The 19,698-nt window shown below is 37.6% G+C and overlaps 1 protein-coding gene and 1 long non-coding RNA gene across 3 annotated transcripts in view; one reads left to right on the top strand and one right to left on the bottom strand.

Moving 5' to 3' along the window:
* The window catches only part of PRKACB (protein kinase cAMP-activated catalytic subunit beta), a 126,525-nt gene extending 124,333 nt beyond the window's left edge, over window positions 1-2,192 (bottom strand). The window contains exon 1 of the mRNA XM_027058755.2: window positions 1,883-2,192. Within this exon, the coding sequence (XP_026914556.1) occupies window positions 1,883-1,928 (46 nt within the window). The 5' untranslated portion in view covers window positions 1,929-2,192. The remainder of the gene's footprint in view (window positions 1-1,882) is intronic.
* Window positions 2,193-3,317: 1,125 nt separating this feature from the next.
* The window catches only part of LOC128313910 (uncharacterized), a 48,626-nt gene continuing 32,245 nt past the window's right edge, over window positions 3,318-19,698 (top strand). For both annotated transcript variants that reach the window (XR_008295011.1, XR_008295010.1), the window contains exon 1: window positions 3,318-3,832. This is a non-coding gene — a long non-coding RNA (uncharacterized LOC128313910). The remainder of the gene's footprint in view (window positions 3,833-19,698) is intronic.

Below are 19,698 nucleotides of genomic sequence, written 5' to 3'. Positions count from 1 at the left end.
AACATTGCTCCAAACGAAATTACAAAGTGATCAACACGTGACATTTCAATAATTGTCCCTATGAGACATCATTTGCTATTTTCTTTTATCACTTTACAACATTTATTCAAACTACTATAATGACCTTCAGTTGCCATAAATAAACTTGCATAAAAAGCTGGCTAACATACTTACTAAATAGACTGTCACTAATAGTTAAAGCTCAGGAAAGAATTTATTCGTAGGAATAATTTAAATACATATTTAAAGTTTATTCTGTTTTCTGTAAATATTCTGAGATTATCCCATAGTTATGAGGTTCAAATTAGTACTGTCTAAGGGAGAATTAGTTTGGTAACTTAATAATGGAAATATACTGATCAGAGAAGAGTCTACTATCATTCTTTTTACAATGTAAAAACATGAACATTGTACAGGCCAGTATTTGCTAATGAAAATCACTGATATGATTCAATTATCAAGCATACTTTTTTGTAACACAATTAGTACATTTTACCTTAAAAGGCAAAATGATAACTCATCAGACACAAAAAATTCTTTACACTTTTCACATTCCTATACTTTCTGTACAGTTACTACATTTTTGCAGTTGAAAAAGAAAAGATAACAAAGTTCTACCTCTATATTGGCTTTTAAAAATTTCCCTATCACATACTAAAGTATGGTCATTGATAATTTGTATGATAGTATCTCAAACTTTTCTGGGGCTCCTGAAAATTAAAACCTTACTGGTGAAACATAAACCATATAATCTGATCTCATTATTCACATTAAACAAAACGAACGACTAAATCTTTTCAAATTGATTCTGCTTTGTTGATATAGAAAAAAAAAAAAAAGCTATTTCCTTCATGCCAAATTACAAAATTAACCTAAAACAGGTTACAAACATAGAAACATTAAACATTAAAAGACACTATTTACACAAACGGAAATAAATGATCTGGCATTCCCTCAAGTGCTGAGATGTCATTTACTCCTGGTGATAAAACAAATACCATTTGTTATCTGATCATTCTGAATTATAAAATCTGAGAGGAACCGGACAAAGACACACCAGTTTTTCTTTCACAGCTATCCTGATTTTATTTATTTATCTGCTTATTTATTTGTTTAACTATAAAGAAATTCAATCTGCATGACTTTTTATTATTTGGTGTAAAATGTAGGGTGCCTGCACTTTCAGCTTTCAGAAGAAATTCACCATATTCTGTAAACACTTTAAGTGAGTGACCTTTAAGTTTACAGACACCGTAAGAGAGTCTTGAATGTCTCAAGAAAAGGCAAACCTGCCTTGCTTTTTTCAAGGAGAAAGTTGCACTTTAGTCTTGTTGTATCTTCCATTCCTAATCTGAAGAGACGGAAGGGTCTCTAAAACAGCCGCTTGCTCAGAATTAACCTTACCGGCGGAAAGCCAGATTAGTAGCCCCTTACCTTGTGATAGGTTGGGCTGGCCCCAAGTGATGGAGGGAAAAGAGCCAACTCTGCCCACAGCACTACCTGTGGCTCCCAAAGAGGTGGTCGTGGGCAGGGGAAGCAAGGGCTTGGATGGTTCTATGGACTTATTATCCGGACCATATTTGGGGAATTGTTCTAGCGAGTGCGTCCCCCTCGCTCTATAGAGAAAGGGAATTTCGGGGACCACTCTTCTCCCTCGATCTCTCCATCCGGCCCTCCGTGCTGGGCCCTCACGCCGGAGCTGGGGCGGGGGGCGGGGGATGGAGGAGGAAGGCAGCTGGTCCCCAGGGCCCCCTCGAGCAGCTCCCGGCGGCCGCTGCGAGGCCTGGACCATGCCCGCGGCCTCGGGGCTCCGACCCGGAGGGGCGATCGGTGCCCCGCGCCGGCCCGCCCAGTAGGTATCCAGACCCGGCCCTTGACTCACCGCTCTCCACCTCGCTGCCTTTCTTGGCGGTCGCTGCGTTCCCCATGACTGGGGCGATGGAAAGAAGGGGTCAGGGAGGGGAGGGGGGCCGGGGCCGTCCCCGCCGCTCCACAGGCTCAGGCAAGTCCCGCTTCTGCACCGGTCAAAGCGGTGGGTGCTCCTGGCGCTGGCGCCCCGAGTCCGGACGAGCAGCCTGGGCCGGTTCGGAGGGCAGGGCTTCAGCGAACTCCCCAGCCCCGGGGGCGACAGCGGTAGCTGCGGCGGCGGCAGCGGGCGGACACTCCCCTTTCCCCCGCCCCGCCCCCCTCGCTCGCCCCCCTCGCCGGCCGCGGTCTTTCTCCGCGGGCGGGCGCGCGCGCCGGAAGTGACGTGTCGCCCTGGACGAGGGCGGTGGGGTGAGGGGGCCTGACTCGGGGGCGGCGGTGCAGGCTAACCCAGAGAGGCGACTCTGCGGCCCGCCGAACTGCGTGTTGTGGCCCGGGATTGGGTCGGATGCTCATCCCAGAGATACGGGAGGCGGCGTGGGAACCGTTAGCTTCGAGGAACCCGTCGTCTCGCAGCCCTGGAGCGGGGCCTCGGGAGGCCGCAAGGGGGCTCGGGTTGCCTTCTTTGTGCCCCGCAATCCCGCGGCTGCTCGCTCGAAGGTCGCCTTCTCCCCGCAGGCCCGGGCAACCGCACGTGCGTGTAGGAGATCCCAAGCGAGGGGAACCCCCTAGTTCTTGCCTCTGGCGAGTGCGGACTGGTCAGCCTCAGCCGCGGAAACAACCTGGTCCCTAATGTCGACCGTGGCTCGGAAGCTCCCTTTACTCCGAAGATTCAAGGTATTCGCTGAGCCCACCACGTTGTCCTCCCGGTTCTCAGGCATCAGTCGCAAGCCCCGTGATGTTTCCAGTGCGGTTTTCATTCGCCATGATTTTGTGGGGTCACTCTCAAGGTTTTATCAGACGTCTCCCAGGTGGCGATAAGGAAAATACCATTTGTGCACAGTGTCTGTTGATGCGAGACATTGGATTGAGCAGCTTTCTGTGTTGATGTCAGAATAAATGCGTTCACAATTGATAATTGCGTTTTGTTAATATACATTCTAGAGCACTTGATTTTTCACATAGCTTTACTTACAGGTATGTGGCATTGTAGTATTTTTTGTTACCGTTCTTTTTAACTTTGCGAGCATTTGTGCCAAACTTAATGCAGAAAGACTTAAGTTCCTGAGGGCGAGACCACATAAACGTATTTGGTGTCCTCAAGGCACCAGGCACAGTAAGGTTTAATGGATACCAGGTGACTTTAAAGTAAGCCAAGGAAATTTTTCAGATTTTTAAAAAAAAATATTTTTCATTACTGACAAAAACAGAGTGCTAGAAAGGCCCTCAGTAAACTCTTAGTAACCATTTATTACCAATTACGTTAAATTAATTTAACAAACATTTATATTATGTGTACCGTATTCCAAGTACTGTACAAATAGTAACTCGTTGATCCTCAAAACCCTGGGAGATAAGGTAGCTTTACTGTCATTATTTAACGTGGGGACAGGTAAAACTGAGGGACAGAGAAGTTAAGCAACTTACCCTATGTTACACAGCTATCATCTGGTGGAAGCAGGATTTAAACCTATGTGGATAGTCTCCAAAGTCACCATTTGTCTATAACATTGATCAGAAACCTGTGGATGTTGTGGTAAATTGCTTTCTCACCATTTGAAATCCTTGACTTGAGCTACAAGAGATACAGTTTACTTTTTTGGGAATTTCATTATACTATAGTCCCCCCTTATCCACAGTTTTACTTTCCATGGTTTCAGTTACCCATGGTCAGGAAGCAGATGATTCTCCTGATGTATCAGCAGAAGGTCAACAGTAGCCTAATCAAGTCATAGTATTTACGTCGTTCACTTTATTTCATCTCATCATGGAAGGCATTTTATCATCTTACATCATCACAAGGAGGGTGAGTACAGAACAAAAAGATTAGATAAAGACCACATTCACATAACTTTATTGCAATATATTGTTACAATTATTCTATCTTATTATTAGTTATTGTCAATCTATTATTGTACCTAATTTATAAATTAAACTATAACATATGTATGGATGCAGAGGAAAACTGTATCCACAGGGTTTAATACTATCCATGGTTTTAGGCATCTACTGGGATTCTTGGAACATATCCCCCATGGATAAATGGGGGAGGGGGGGTGGGGAACTACTGTATTGTTTCGAGGGTTCCCATGAAATCCAAGTATTATGAAAATAACAGAGAAAAAAGGGTTTGGACTAGATGTAAGGTTTTGTGTCAGCATGTAACAATGTTGCAACAATGTCACATCTTTCCAATCACATTTAGTTTTGTGTTGTGGATGTGACATTTGCCCTACATACATGGAAAATTCAATAAATAGCATTAAGCCACATATAGACCAAATTAAAGACAACTTTTTGATATACTTTATTTTGGAGGGACTCTTTCTAGAATCCTGGAATATTCATACTGTCCTCACTGTTTAAAATGTGTGCCTTTTTAGAGACCAGCTTTAATAATAAAAGAGTAGTTATAAACATAATTTGTTCCATTCCTTAACATTTTGAGTTCTAGGTCTCTAATAAGAGGGCAGCCATCTGTGTTGCAAATCCTTAATTTTCAAAGGAGACAGTTGACAACTGTTACAGAGTTAGATGCATCATAACTACATTCTGGAAAATTAATAAGCAAAATATTCAGCTTTATGAGATTTCTCCCTTCTGCAGTTTAACTTTATCACTGGTTAAGAAAATAAATGAATTACTAATAAAGAAAAAAATGATCAACAATTAGAAATATCTTGTGATTTTTCTTTCTTCCTTTTACTATTTGTTTCTTATATTAGCTTACATATTTCTCTGATTCAAGGAAGATTATACTTTAAGAGTATAGTTTCATAGTTTTCAATTGGTTGACATTCACAGTCATTTAATTATAATTATATACAAGTTGGTTGTTTATTATTAGAGAAGAAATCTCTATAGGTGACCATCATTGATAGCACATAGAAAACTATGTTTCACGAAGATTTTTTATATACTAGAAGAGGCAGAAATTTCATTAACTGTTCAGTTATTCTTGAATGATTAGCGTTAACTAACATGAGACAATTGCTATCCTTTGCCACTGATGACTTTCCTATAACCTAGACAAGTACAAATATAGAATTAAATCTTATTTCCCTAGGAAAGCAGACACAGTAAGAAGGGAATCCTATAGAGAAAAGACTTTAAATCCTTTTCCATATAATATTTTACTGAAGAATCTGCAGCACTATGTAGCAGAGAAAATTGTATTTTGCTTTGGAAATAATTAGTTCTACATTTTCTAATACTTTATAAAAACATTTCACATGCCATTTTTTTCAAATCTGACCCTCACAACACACCTATATAAGCTAGAAAGACTAGCCCCATTTTACAAATGAGTAAAATGAAAGTTCAAAGAAGTAAAGTAACTTGGCCAAGATCATTCAAATGGTGTCAGAGCACTAGATTTTATGCCGTTTTGTGCAAGACAAATGTAATCTCAATCCTCATTAGATTAGGTTTTATTACCCCCATTTTACCAATGAGAAGAATAATGCCTAGGACCTAAGAACCTTGGCCCTTTTCTTCCTAGAGTTCTCTCTTCACTCAAGAGTGGAAAAGTGGAGAAAAATTAGTAAATTATTATTGCTATTTACTTTGTAGTTTTTATTATTATCAACTTGATTTCCAAGACTTTTTAAAACAAAACACCCTCAAAAGTAATGTATGTCAGAAATGTTTTTCGTTTACAATCACCAGGACAGATAAGCTGAAGTTGATAATTATTGGAGGAGATGACCAGGTCATTTATTTTTATATTGCATTTTACATAAAATAAGTGCAAGTAAAAATTTATTAAACCATCATGAGATTATGATTATTTTGAATGATAACTAGTAGTCCACAGAGTCTGATATTTCATTGTTACACAGTATTGTGTGTCCTAAACCAAATGATACCACATTAAATATCAAGCAAAGGGCAGAATAATACTTTGGAAATGAGGAAGTAATTTTATAGTTAATAAGTTACAAATATTATAATTGTTCAAAGCGTTGTAGTACAGTACGAAGTACTTGTACAAGTACAAGTTTCTTCTTGGGGATAATTCTAACCCCTTTGTTCGATAACAAATTTATTATCTGAAGTTCAGTATTCATCTTTTTGGGTATTTCTTTACAGATGAAGAGACTAAAATAGTTGACTGGTTAAGAAATCTGCTCAAAGTTACCAAAAATGGGTTAGTAACAGTAGAATTGCAGCTTATCTCTTGTGTAAAATTTAGAACACAAACTGAAAGTGATTTAAGAAAAAAAAGAGAAAGCATGGAGGAGAGAACAAAACCAACAACTTTTTTCCTCTCTTAATATGCAATACATTTCCTCAGAAAAGATATGTTTGTTTTTGGATATTCAGGTTTTACTAGTGTGTTTTATCAAAACTATGGCTAAATTTCCACTCTTTCAGTTTTGTGCTGTGCATTTTTTGACAGTACCTATAGACCAAAAAGAACACCCAAATCTATAAAACATTTGTTTCTTTATGAAATCATGGAACAGATGGGGCAAGAGCTTTCATGAAATCTCAGCTTTTATAATTTAAGCCCATCTTTGGCCAACGTGCATCTGGCCCACTAAATTAAAATTACATTCATAGTATTGACAGTAACAAACCAGAGTGGAGTGTCATGAGTTAGAAAAGGGTTGAGTTTCGTATTCAGAAAAATCTGGATTTATGTTCTGTTATAGCCACCATCTGTGACCTTCACATAAATTATTTAATTTCCCTTGTTCTTTGTTTCCCAAAGTGTGAAGTTATATGGATTAAATGAAATCATCTGTGAAAAGTACTTAGGATAACTTTTGTTATATAACTGTAACCCTACGCCCACCTTGCAATAACATGCAGTGTTTTCTTGTATTTATATTATTACAATAATCATTCGGAGAGTTCCTACTGTATGCAAAGCATAATAAGGGTACAAAGATTAATAAAACCTGTTCTCCTCCCTCAGTTTCTCTGTAAGGCGAGATGGACATGTAAGTCATTAAGTAAAATAAGACAAGTTTACTTTGTACTATAATATATATATAAACAAACCACTGAGGAAATGTAAAGGAAAGTGCTGTTAAATCTCAACCACATGGAGATTTTAGCATTGGATTTTGCTGTTAAATGGGGGAAGATTACTGAGAACTAAGAACAGCATAAACAGAGTCTTGCAGGACAATTATCCCTCGATCATACTAGATCAGATGTTATAAAAGGATGTTGTAAGAGTTGCCACCTTCCCACTGAAATGTAAGCTATTTTGTCATCACTATATTTACTGAATCCAGAATGATGTAGGGTACACAGTAAGTATGCAATAAATATTTACTGAATGAGTGAATGAATGAATGAATGGCAGTTTCAGACTAGATAATGCGAATTTCGGGGAAGCCCTGGGTGGCTCAGTCGGTTAAGCATCGACTTCGGCTCAGGTCATGATCTCACGGTTTGTGGGTTCAAGCCCTGCATGGGGCTGTATGCTGTCAGCTCAAAGCCTGGAGCCTGCTTCCAATTCTGTGTCTCCCTCTCTCTCTGCCCTTCCCGCTCACACTCTGTCTCTCTCAAAAATAAATAAAACATTAAAAAAAAAAAAGTGGGCTTTGTTCACCATGCAATAGAGAACCGTTGAGGATATTTAAGGAAAAGAGTAATATAACCTCACATTTTATTAATAAGGTAACTTTGATAGTGTGATGGTTCATACAGGATCAACATAAATAAGATTGGCAGCAAGCAGACCTGTAAGGTAGTTGTTGTAATAGAAGAACTACATGAAGTCATTGAGTAGTGTAGCAGCAGTGGGAGAGAAGAAAAGATACAGGTGAGACATTTGAATGTAAAATCAATAGGATTTAGTAACTGTTAAGGCTCTTTAATATAATGCAGCAAGTGATACAAGCCCAATTCAAAGTAGCTTACAAAAAATTAGCAGAATTTTTGAGTCAAAGAACTGGAGAGTTTAGATTGTCCATGGCTTTAGGCTTAGGTAGATCCAAGAGTTCAAAGGTATTTATCTCTGCTATCTGTCCTAAATCTGTTATTATATATTGATTGTGTTTTGCCAAACAGGCTCTCTCCATGTGACAGATTTATATACTTCCAGCTTAGCAACCTGAAGAACAATGCCTTCTCTTTCCCAATATCCATACATTCTACATATTATAGTATGGGGTGCCTGGGTGGCTTAGTCAGTTAAGCATCAAGCTCTTGGTTTTGGTCATGGTTCATGGATTCAAGCCCCGCATCAGGCTCTGTACTGTCAGTGTGGAGCCTACTTGGGGTTCTCTCCTCTCCCTTTCTCTCTGCCCCTCCTCCCTTGCTCTCTCTCTCTCTCAAAAATAAATAAACATTAAAAAGTAAATATTATAGTATTTATGTTTCATTTATATAATTATAATAATATAATAAACATTAAATTCTAAATATTATAAATAATTATACATACTGGTTCTGTATAATCCACATGACCATTCCTGTGAAGAGAGGAAGCAAGGTACCATGACTGATATGGAATGAGAGAAGTGCAGTTTTCTAGAAGAAATTGTCAAATAGGGTAGACAAAAGCAACAGATACCCCATACATTGAAAATAAGAAATACTGCTTTCAATCAATTTTCCATCCTGGGTGACTGGATAACAGAAGTCAGGAAGGAAGGAGAGAAACCAGTTTTTAAATTAATGGGAGGCGTATGACTTGGGTCGTAGTGAGGTTGAGTTGGTAGTGTAAATGCAGATGATGAATAGCAGGCAAATGTCAAGTTAGATGAATACAGAAGTTGTGAATTCTGTGTAAAGATGAGAGCCAAAGCCACAGCTCTGAATGAAATCTCACTGAAAATGTAAAGAATGATAAAGCTGCCGAGAATGGACAGTTATAGAACAGAGAAAAGAAAGGGGGTCCAAGAAGGAGCCTGGTGTGGTAAAAGCCTGGAGCTGTCAGACAAGCTGGGAGAAAAACAGGAAATGCAGTCACCGAGGTCAAAAAGAATGAGAGGGTACTAATTTGACTGAGTGCATGCCAGGAGTTAACAAATAAAAGCAAAATATGGCAGAATATACAGATGCTTGTAGGAAAGAAAAGAAAGCTAAAGAATCAGGCTTGGCACATTCAAGAGCCAGGCAGCTCCAAAGAGTTGAAATAGTTGTTCCTGATCGACATTTTCCGTATGACAGCCAATGGAACAGCAAAATATAGATTGTTTTCAGTCTTGTTCTTTTCCCACAATTCAGTTTCTAATGAGAGAATTCCATTGGCCTATCTTGGGTTCAGTTTCTGCTTCTTACCCAGGAGAAGGCAATTAGTTAGCAGTCCTGGGACTCATCAGTGGAGAAGCAGAAATTTCCCACCTTCTAGATGAACTAGAAGTTAAGCACTCAGTAAAAGAAAAATGTCCACTAAAAAAAATTTATTTAACAGTGTTAGTAAACACAAGTATTTCTCCTCAGGGGTACTGTAAAGAACTACTCCTTCTCCTCCCTACCACCCAAATGTGATGGACTTTATCATAAAATCATAGAATTTTTTGGTTAAATATGTGAGAAATATTCTGTTACCTGATGTGGTAGACAGAATAATGTCTTCCCAAAGATGTCCAAGTCTTAACTACCAGAATCTGTGACTATGTTACCTAAGTTAACAAAGGGAAGTTAAGATTGCAGATGGAATTAAGGTTGCTAATTAGCTGACATTAAAATAGGGAAATTATCCTGCACTATCTTTGTGGGTCCAACGTAGTCACAAGGGTCCTTAACAGTGGAAGAGGGAAACAAAGAAGTTGAAAGTGATGCAATGTGAAGACTCTACATCATTGCTGACATTAAACATGGAGAAATGGAGCCAGGAGCCTAGCAATGTGGGCAGCCTCTAGAAGCCAGAAAGGACAAAGAAACTGACTTTCTCCTAGAGTCTTCAGAAAGGAACACGACAATGCTGACACCTTGATCTTAACCCAGTGAGACCCAGGTCAGATTTCTGACCCACTGAACTGTAAGGTAATAATTTTGTGTCATTTTACTTACTTACTATTTATGTATTTAAGTGTTTATTTTTTGAGAGAGAGACAGAAAGTGAGCAGGGGAGGGGCAGAGAGAGGGAGACGCAGAATCTGAAGCAGGCTCCAGGCTCCGAGCTGTCAGCACAGACAGAGCCTGATGCGGGACTTGATCTCCCAAACTGTGAGATCATGACCTGAGGTGAAGTCGGGCACTTAACCGACTAAGCCACCCAGGTGCCTAATTTTGTGTCATTTTAAAATGACACCAAGTATGTGATAACTTGTTACAGCAGCAATAGAAAACTAATACACCTCACCCCATTTTCCCTGTTTTAAAAATAGAAGAGAGTTAGGTTAAGTGATTTGTTAAATTTTCTGAGGCAACACCAGGACCAAAACCCAGGCTTTCAAGTGCTCTACACTTCACACAGGTGTGTTAGAAATTCTTTCCACTAAAACTCATTATTTGGAAACACTGATTTCCTGGAAACAGGATAAAGGAGGAAAAGGTAGTTTAATTTTCTTCTAAATTATTCTGTTAAAAAACTATCGAGTATCCAACTAAAGAGAATGAAGTTAAATATGATTTTTTAGTTTTTGTGATCTGGAACTTGAAGGAAGGGGTTATTTGAATAATATGTGTGGAATGTGGCAGAACTATGGTAGAAAGTTAAGGTCATTTTTCAATATCTTTTTTTCTTTTTTCTTTCTGTCTTCTTTCTTTCTCTCTCTGCTTCTTTCACTCTTCCTCCCTTCCTCACTCTTTCTTTCTTTCTTTCTTTCTTTCTTTCTTTCTTTCTTTCTTTCTTTCTTTCTTTCTCTCTTTCATCTCTGGCTTTCTCTAAGAAGTGATGAATCTTGCTATATAAAAGGTACTGGGTTTTTTTCTTTTTAATAAGTAGCTCTGCAAGTTTAGGAGTAGCTAGAGAGAGCTTAATTGCTCAGTTTAATTAAGGGGGAATTCAAAATTTCAGAGTAATCCAGGAGGTAGGGAATAAGGGAGATGGAAGGGAAGAATTAGCAAGATGTCAGTCAGGAGACTAAGGTTTTTATATGGAGTGGTACAGACAATGGCAGCTAAAAAATCTAACATGTGATTCCAAGTTGTGTCCTACATGGCATTTAATCTTGGCACCAAATCTTCAACTAAATTTTTCCTACATGCAACAGCTTTGTATTTGTGGTTGCTCTGAAGGAGATGATAATGTATAAAGAGCCATTTTTACCTTTGCCTTAAAATTATAGCAAAGAAGTGAAAAGTCATAAGGTATTATACAATAAGGGACAAAAATTGCTCAGAAGCACAAAATCAGACCCAGAAAGGTCCATGAAAATATAAACCCATCAGAAATTTGTTTGAAATCATAAGGAGGACCTTGGATACTAAAATGCATGTAATAGGCATTTGAATCAATTTTTTGCAGGGAGTTAAGAAGCTGGATTGACTACAAAATCACCACCACCACCACCACTAACACCACCACTGTCAGGAGTTCTCTTGAACAGAGACAGAAGATTCTCTACATACCAGGCTCTGCACTAACCTTTAAAATATATCACTTCATGTAACTCACACAGCAGTCCTATAAAGTGGGAACTGTAACAGTCCCATTTCATAAGATGAACATGAGTCATAGAGAGGTAAAATAACTGTCCCAAGATTTTATACCTAGGAAATAAAGAACTAGATATACTTCATCTGAACCCAGATCAGTCGCATTCCAGAAATTTAATCATTAAAACCAGCATTTCTAAAAGTCTAGTCTAGACCATCTGCATGGATATGATTGGGGAGTGTTTGTTTTAAAAATGCAGATTCCTGGTGGGGGGGGTGCCTGGGTGGCTCAGTCCATTAAGCATCCAACTCTTAATCTCGGCTCAGGTCAGGATTTCACAGTTCCTGAGATCGAGCCCTGTGTCAGGCTCTGAGCTGATAGCATGGAGCCTGCTTGGGATTCTCTCTCATACTCTCTCTCTGCCCCTCCCCACCCCATACATGCTCACTCTCTCTCAAAATAAATAAATTTTAAAAATGCAGATTCCTGGGTCCAATTCAAGTTTATTAAATCAGAATCTTCTGTGTGAATTCTCATTAATCTTCCTCTTAACAAAGTATGATCCTTATGTATGTGTGTAATCCTCATGTTTAACTTAAGTGTGATCCTTATGCACACTTAAGTTTGAGAACCACTACCCTACTGTGTTGCCTTCAAAGCCAAACTAACAGTCCCAATACAAGATTGGTCAGGCAACCTTTGAGAATACTTAGGATAGTACTGGACTTCTGGAATTGGTACTGAAAATTTATCTAGTATATTCATTCTCTGCTATCTCCTTATATAGAATATGGGAATCAGTGAGAAAAGAGTTGAAGGTGAAAAACTTAACAATTATTGAGTCTTACCTTGGGCCATATACTATGCAAAGCCCTTACATTAACTCATTTACTTCAAATAATTATTCAAGCCACCCACCATACCCACCCCCCAACTTACGGATAACACAGAGCTATAGGTCTTTAAATTTCTTTTGTGTAGACAACTGCATTAGCCGTGTAGCCAATCTCCCACACCATCTGTCACCTTTCTCCATATTTTCTACTAAGTGTTCCAAAATTGTTAAATAAAGTATATCTAACAAAGAATGTGTAAAATATAAATGTACAAATTCAATAATAGTAATAAACCAAAATTAATGTACCCATATCCAGACCAGAAACAGAATATTACGGTATCTCAGATGCATGCTATGAGACCTTCTCATTCATTGTCCCTATCTAAAGATACATAGTACCCTGAATTAGTCATTCTCTTGCTTTCTTTTATATTTATTGTGGGACTTTTGTTTTTATTTGTATTTTGCTACCTAAGCATATATAGCTCTTAAAATACACTCTTCAGTTTTGCCTGGTTTTGAAATTTATAAGAATTTGTAAGAATTATTCTGTAACTTGCTTCCTTCACTCTAACATTGTTTTTGAGTTACAATCATGTGGATATATATACTATAACTCATTCATTTTACATATTTGTAATATGAGTATACTGTTATATGAATATACCATAGCTTATATACTTTTATATACTTTTATACCGTTAATATATGGATATACTGATTTGCATACTGTTTCTATGATTTTTAAACAATGTGGCAATAAGTATTCTTGCTTATAAACACACATATTTGACAATTATTTAGGTATATAGCTAATTGTGGAATTGTGGGGGTGTAGAATTTAAGTGTGTTCAATTTTCCTGTATGTAGCAAACTGTTTCCAAAAGTGGTTATACCAATTTATAGCCAATTCCTATTGCTCCACATCCTCATATACACTTACTGTTCTTTAATTTTTCCCTTTAACCAACCTGGAAAGTGGTTTAATTGTCATACTAAAGAAACTGAATATAAGTGCATATATTTGAGAGCCACTTATGCATCCTTATATATGAAATTTCTATTTATTATTTTAACCCACTTCTCTTTTTTTTTTTAATTTTTTTTTTAACGTTTATTTATTTTTGAGACAGAGAGAGACAGAGCATGAATGGGGGAGGGTCAGAGAGAGAGAGGGAGACACAGAATCTGAAACAGGCTCCGGGCTCTGAGCTGTCAGCACAGCGCCCGACGCGGGGCTCGAACTCACAGACCACGAGATCGTGACCTGAGCCGAAGTCGGCCGCTCAACCGACTGAGCCACCCAGGCGCCCCACTTTTCTATTGAGTTCTTAGCTATTTTCTTATTGATTTTTAGGGGATCTGCATATTTACTGAATCCTAATTCTTTATAATCTATACTGTGGCAAATTATCTTCTCTTCATTTATTATTTGAGTTTTTACCTTATGATATATTTAATGTATTTAAATTTTTATCAGCTTTATTGAAGAAAAATTGACATATAATGAACTGTATATATTTAAATGTACAATGAATTTTTAAAAATATAATATACACATAAACACACACCCCTGAGGCCATCACCACAATCATGATATTGAACATATCCATTATCTTCAAAGTTTCAGCATGCCCCTTTGTAATCCTTCTCTCCCACCTCTCCTTGCCCATCTATTTCCAGACAATGACTTATGTGCCTTCTCTCATTATAGATTAATTTGTATTTTATAAAATTTTATATAATGTTCTCATGCAGTCTGTACTCTTTTTTTGCCTTCTTTCACTTAGCATAATAATTTTTAGATTAATCCATGTTTCACGGATCAATAGTTTTTTTTATTGCTGAGTAGTATTCTACATATGGCTGTATTTATACCTATTGATCAATCTTTAGGTTGTCTTCAGTTTTTGGCTAGTTCAATAAGGCTACTATGAATATTTGCTTATAAGTCTTCATGTGGACATATACTTTAATTTATCTTGGGTGAATACATAGGAGTAGAATGGCTGGATTATATGGGACATATATGTTTAACTTTTAAAGAAACTGCTAAATTGTTTTCCTAAGATAGTCTACCATTTTACATTCCCAATAGAATTGTATGAGAGTTTCAGTTGCTCTACATTAGCACTTTTAATTTTAGATATTCTAACAAAATACATTATCTTACTGTGGTTATAATTTACATTTACCTAATGACTACTGATATCAAATGCCTCTTCGTGTGCTTATTGTCATCTATGTGTCTTTTTTGGCAAAATGTCTGTTCAAACTTTTTACCTACGTGTTACTGGTTTTTTTATTAGTACATTTTTGAAAGTTCTTTATATATCTTAAATACAGGTGTTTAATCAGATTTGGTTTTACAAATATATTCCTTCAGTTTGTAGTTTGCCTTTTTGCTCTATTAACAGTGTGTAGTTTGCCTTTTGCTCTCTTTCAAAGAAGAGAAGTTCTTAATTTTAATGAAGTCCAACTAATCAATCTTTTTTACCATGTTTTTGTGTCCTATCTAACAAATGTTTGCCCTAACCTTAAATCATGAATGCCAAACTCTGCTGAATTCTGTAAAGCATTTAGGAAAGAAAGAATATCACTTCCACACAAAATCTTCCAGAAAATTAATGAGGAGAGAATACTTCTCAACTCACTCTATGGGGCCAGCATTACTTTGATACCAAAATCATGTAAAGATGTTGCAAGTAAATAAAACTACAGAACAGTATCAATTATGCACATATATGTAAAAATTCTAAGTGAAATTTTAACAAATCAAATACAACAGTGTATAGAAGGGATAATATATCATGGTCAAGTGGGACTATATCCTACAAATGCAAAGTTGTCTTAACATTTGAAAATCAATGTAATTCACCACATTAACAGAGTAAAATAAAAAACATAATCATTTCAATAGATGCAGAAAATCATTTGACAAAATCCAATTTCCATTCCTGATTTGGGAGAAAAAACAAAACCTTTCAGCAAACTGGGACAAGGGAATTTCTTCAACCAGATAAATGCCATTTACAAAAATCCTACAGCTAATGTCATACACAGTGGTGAAAGATCAAAATTTTTTTAAGGTTAGAAACATGATGAGGATGGCTGCTTTCACCCTTTCTATTCAACATTTTACTGGAGGTTCTAATCATTGCAATTAGGCAAGAAAAATAATAAAATCCATCCAAATTGGAAAGGAAGAAGTTATATTTTGTTTGTTTGAAGAAGATTGTGTAGAAAACACCATGTGATTTATAAAAAAGCTTTTAGAACTAATAAATGAGTTAGCAAGGTTGCCTGATACCAGGTGGTTATTTTAAAAAATAAATAAATAATGTTTACTTTTTTTTTTGAGAGAGAGAGAGAGAGAGAGAGAGCAAGCTCTCTTGGGCAGAGAGAGAGGGAGACACATAATCCGAAGCAGGCTCCAGGCTCTGAGCTGTCAGCACACAGCCTGATGTGGGGCTCGAACCCAAGAACTATGAGGTCGTGACCTGAGCCAAAGTCGCATGCTGAACCGACTGAACCACCCAGGCGCCCCTCCCCCCAGGTGATTATTTTACAATCAATTGTGGTTTTACATTTTAGTAATAAGCAATTAGATATTGAAATTTTAAAAATACAATTTACAGTAGCATCAAATAATATGGAATGCTTAGGAATAAATCTGACAAAAGATGTGCAAGACCTATAAACTGAAACCTATGAAACATTACTGCAAGAACTTAAAGAAGAACTAAATAAATGGAGAAATACACCATGTTCATGGATGGAGAAATACACCATGTTCATGGATCAGAAGACTCTGTTTTAAGATGTCAGTTCCCCCCAACATTCATCTGTAGATGCAATACAATCCCAAGCAAAATTACAGTAGGTTTTTTATAAAATTGGCAAGCTGATTCTGAAATTCATATGGATCGCAAAAGATGTAGAATACCTAAAACAACTCTGAAAAAGAACCAAGTTGGGAAACTTACACTACTGGACTTAAAGATTTATTATAAAATTACAGAGTATTAGGGTTCTCCAGAGAAACAGAACTAATAGGATATATAGAGATATATATAAGAGGAGATTTAATATAGAAATTGTCTCACACAGTGCTGGAGGCCAGGAAGTCCCACAATAACTGTCTGCAAGCTGGAGAACAGGGAAAGACAGTAGTATAAATTCAGTGTCTGACAGCTTGAGAACCAGGGGAGGTGATGGTGTAACAGTCTTCAGTTTGAGACCGAAGGTCTGAGAGAGCAAGAAGGCGGCACAGCTGCTATAAGTCCTGGAGTACAAGGGCCCCAGAACTGGGAGCTCGGGTCACTTGTGGGCAGGAGAAAATCGATGCCCCAGCTCAAGAAAACAGGTGTCAACCTTCCTCTGCCTTTTTGTTCTGTTTGAGCCCTGAACAGATTGGTTGATGCCCACCCGCATTGGTGAGGGTAGATATTCTTTACTCAGTCTACTGATTCAAATGCTACTCTATTCTGGCAACACCCTCACAGACACACCCAGAAGTTGTTTCACCAGCTAGCTGGACATCCTTTACCCTAGTAAAGTTGAAATATAAATATTATGTACAGTAAATCAACAGAATGTACTATTGGTATAAAGATAGACAAGAGACCAACCGAACAGAACAGAGAAAGAGACTTATACGTATATTTTCAATTGATCCTTCCCAAAGGTGCAATAAGGTTAAGTTACATATTCAGTGGAGAAAGATAGGCTCCACAGCAATTAGATATCCATATTAAAAGAGCTTTGATCTATATGTCATACAATATAGAAAAATTAACTCTGGGGCGCCTGGGTGGCTCAGTCGGTTAAGTGTCCGACTTCAGCTCGGGTCATGATCTCACAGTTTGTGAGTTCGAGCCCCACGTCAGGCTCTGTGCTCACAGCTTGGAGCTGGGAGCCTGCTTCAGATTCTGTGTCCTCTCTCTCTCTGCCCCTCCCCTGCTCATGCTCTCACTCTCTCTCTCTCTGTCTCAAAAATAAATAAATATTTTTTAAAAAAATTTTTAAAAGAAAAATTAACTCAAAATATATGATATACATAAATGTAAAACCTAAAACTATAAGAGGTTTTCTAGTTAGATTTTGCTATAAGTGTCTAATATTGTTGCATAGTTGTCTGAGTACATTCTTTGCATTATTTCACTCTTTGAATTTGTGTATACTTACTTTATGGCCAGTTAAATGGTCAAATTTTTTACATGCTACCAGTCTGCATGAAAAGAACTCTTCCAGTAATAAGTAGGAAAACCTGTTCCATGGCAGCATGTCCTACTGTCAACTTTGAGCTATTGAGCTTCCTCATTTGTGGATTCCTCATTGTTTCAGTGAAGAATGTGTCCTCTGGGCTCTTCTACAAAACAAAGTCAGATGGTGGGTTCTCCAGTCTCACATTAAATATCTATCCAAAATTCTAACATCTGGAGCTTTCTGAGTCTTTCTTTAATACTGTTCCAAAGCATTTCTAATATCTCCACCTCATTTATGTAGGCATCATCATGTTCAAGCTTCAAAATGTTGTCTCAAACCATATTAGGACTGGCTCCAGGCATCCTTGCCAGAATGTTGAATCACAAGGCATGAGAAGGTGTTCCCTGTGTCAATAAAATTTTCCCTATCCAGTCTTACATTTCCATACCTTCACTACCACCAGTCTATTCCCACAGGTGTTCCTCTAGTTCCTATACATACTTCTTAGCCATAACTCGAAATTCCTTTTGTGTATAAGGTGCAGTCAACTCTCAGTGTTTGAGGTAGTTATTTTCTATAAAGTCATTGAGCCATTACTTGTAGGATAAATACATAGTTAGATTTCTACTAGTCTGGAATCACAACACTTTCCTCAACCAATCAATACACAGCTTGATTTATGTATGTTTCTGTTTTAAAATACCTTATTTAATATGTATTATTTATTCATTAACCTTGAACTCACAGCCAGTAGCACCAGAACTCATGACTGAATGAAGCTAATCTAACATATACTTTTACTCTGTAAGACATCACACCTTTCTTTCACTTAGTAACACTAGATAGCATTTCAAAACTACCTTTAAGGGCTATTTTATTTTCTTTTATTTTATCCTTAATTTTCTCAAGTTTTTAAATTTATTTTTGAGAGAGAGACAGAGAGAGCAAGCGAGGAGGGGCAGAGAAAGAGGGAGAGAGAAAATCCTAAGCAGGCTCTGTACTGTAAGTGCGGAGTCCAACGCGTGGCTCGAACTCACAAACCGTGAGATCATGACCTGAGCTGAAACCAAGAGTTGAATGCTTAACTGACTAAGCCACCTAGACGCCCCTGGGGGCTATTTTAAACAGAAAAGTCACCATCAAGAAACACAAAAATGTGAAAACATGGCACTAAACAGACCAGAAAAAGGACGCTTGTTTATAGTAGGAGAACTGAAACAAGAAGGTAGAGCATGGTCTTGTTTGACTTCAGCTTGTATGTGTGCAACAAGCAGCTCAAATTTTTTGCAGCTATGTGCATGATGACAAATGACCATGAAAGTGCTGTGAGTACTGATTTTGGGTTACAAATAAATTTTAATTGGTAGGTAAATTCACAAATGTAGAGTCCATGAATAATCATGATTGTACTTTCTCCTCAAGCAGAAACTACATCTATCTGTTCAAGGCAACGAGGAGTGGAGAAGGTAGATCTTAATAATGACTAATGTTATCTTTGAGGCATATGTCTCAGATGAGGTTTTTGCAAGATTTTTAGCTAAGGGGAGAATGCTCTCTTCTAACAAGGGACAGGGGTCTGTTCTGCTCTTTGGAGTAATTCTGATGGGTATTAGTTTCAGGCTTGCCTATGAGTTTTAGGATCCCATCCTTTTCCTATCAGGGCCATGGCTTGACATTGGAGACCTGGAAAGGCTGAGCATTCCATATTTGTCATAGCACTGATACTTTACAACCAGATCTTGAGTGTAATTTTCATAGAGCTTGCAGAAGATAAGGATCACCTTAAACAATACTAATTAAGTCACAAATATATGAATTAATAGCTGGATGACCTTAGCTTGTCTTTTTTGTCTTCAAGGCTTCTAAAAGAGTTAACAAAAGCCTACAGCAACTGCACAGTTCTTATAATTACCGTTGTTCCCGTCCGTACTTGCCAAATGCCATAGCTCTCCTGTAATCCAATCTTTATTTTTCACCTCCACCTATCCCAATCCCAATCTGCCACAAAAAAGAGAGAATAGCCAGCAAAATTCTAAAAACAGAAAGCAAAGAGAGAACTAGCTTTATTTATCAGATGTTACAATATATTTTAAAGCCAAGGTAAAGAAGTTACATC

The sequence above is a fragment of the Acinonyx jubatus genome, chromosome C1, assembly GCF_027475565.1.
Source record: "Acinonyx jubatus isolate Ajub_Pintada_27869175 chromosome C1, VMU_Ajub_asm_v1.0, whole genome shotgun sequence".
Classification (NCBI taxonomy): Eukaryota; Metazoa; Chordata; class Mammalia; order Carnivora; family Felidae; genus Acinonyx; species Acinonyx jubatus.
Note: the sequence above shows the minus strand (reverse complement) of the source record. Positions and strands in the feature narration are given on the sequence as shown.